This window comes from Oxyura jamaicensis, unplaced genomic scaffold (genome assembly GCF_011077185.1).
Source record: "Oxyura jamaicensis isolate SHBP4307 breed ruddy duck unplaced genomic scaffold, BPBGC_Ojam_1.0 oxyUn_random_OJ72454, whole genome shotgun sequence".
NCBI lineage: Eukaryota > Metazoa > Chordata > Aves > Anseriformes > Anatidae > Oxyura > Oxyura jamaicensis.
The window spans coordinates 225-893 of NW_023311054.1; the positions used below are offsets into that span (position 1 = coordinate 225).

The window sequence follows — 669 nt, forward strand, 5'->3', positions numbered from 1 at the left end:
CTGTATGTCCCCAAGCCCATTTCCCCATGTCCCCATGCTCTATGTCCCCAAGCCCATTTCCCCATGTCCCCATGCTCTATGTCCCCAAGCCCATTTCCCCATGTCCCCATGCTCCATGTCCCCATGCTCTATGTCCCCAAGCCCATTTCCCCATGTCCCCAGCCCCGTTTCCCCATGCCCCCCTACCCACACCACATGTCCCCGTGTCCCCAAGCCCCTTCCCCCGTGCCCTGTACCCCCCGTCCCCGCGCCACCCGTCCCCATACGCCCCCGTCCCGGTGCGGGTGCCACCTCTCGCAGGAGGACATGTGCGCTGACTGCCAGGAGGTCGTCACCCTGCTCATCCGCATGGCCAACGAGTCGGCCACCAAGGTGCCCGAGGGACACGGCGGGGGGACACCGGGGGTTGGGGACGCACAAGGTGCCATCGTGGCTGTGGGCGCAGGTGGCCGTGGAGGGGTTTCTGCGCCGGGAGTGCACGGCGCTGCCGGTGCCCACCATGGTGGCCCCCTGCCAGAACCTGGTGCACGAGTACGTCACCCTCCTCGTCACCCACCTGGAGGAACACCTCGTGAGTGGCACCCGTGGGTGCTGTGAGGGGTGGGCAGGGCTCCCAGGGGGGGCTCGGTGCCATTTGGGGACACCTTGGGGTGTGGGGTAGGTTGGGGG

At 67.4% G+C, this 669-nt stretch overlaps 1 protein-coding gene across 1 annotated transcript in view; it reads left to right on the forward strand.

Moving 5' to 3' along the window:
* Nucleotides 1-304: 304 nt before the first annotated feature.
* LOC118159860 (pulmonary surfactant-associated protein B-like) overlaps nucleotides 305-669 on the forward strand; it is a 1029-nt gene continuing 664 nt past the window's right edge. The window contains exons 1-2 of the mRNA XM_035314404.1: nucleotides 305-372; nucleotides 446-571. Coding sequence (XP_035170295.1) covers nucleotides 307-372; nucleotides 446-571 — 192 coding nt within the window. The 5' untranslated portion in view covers nucleotides 305-306. The remainder of the gene's footprint in view (nucleotides 373-445; nucleotides 572-669) is intronic.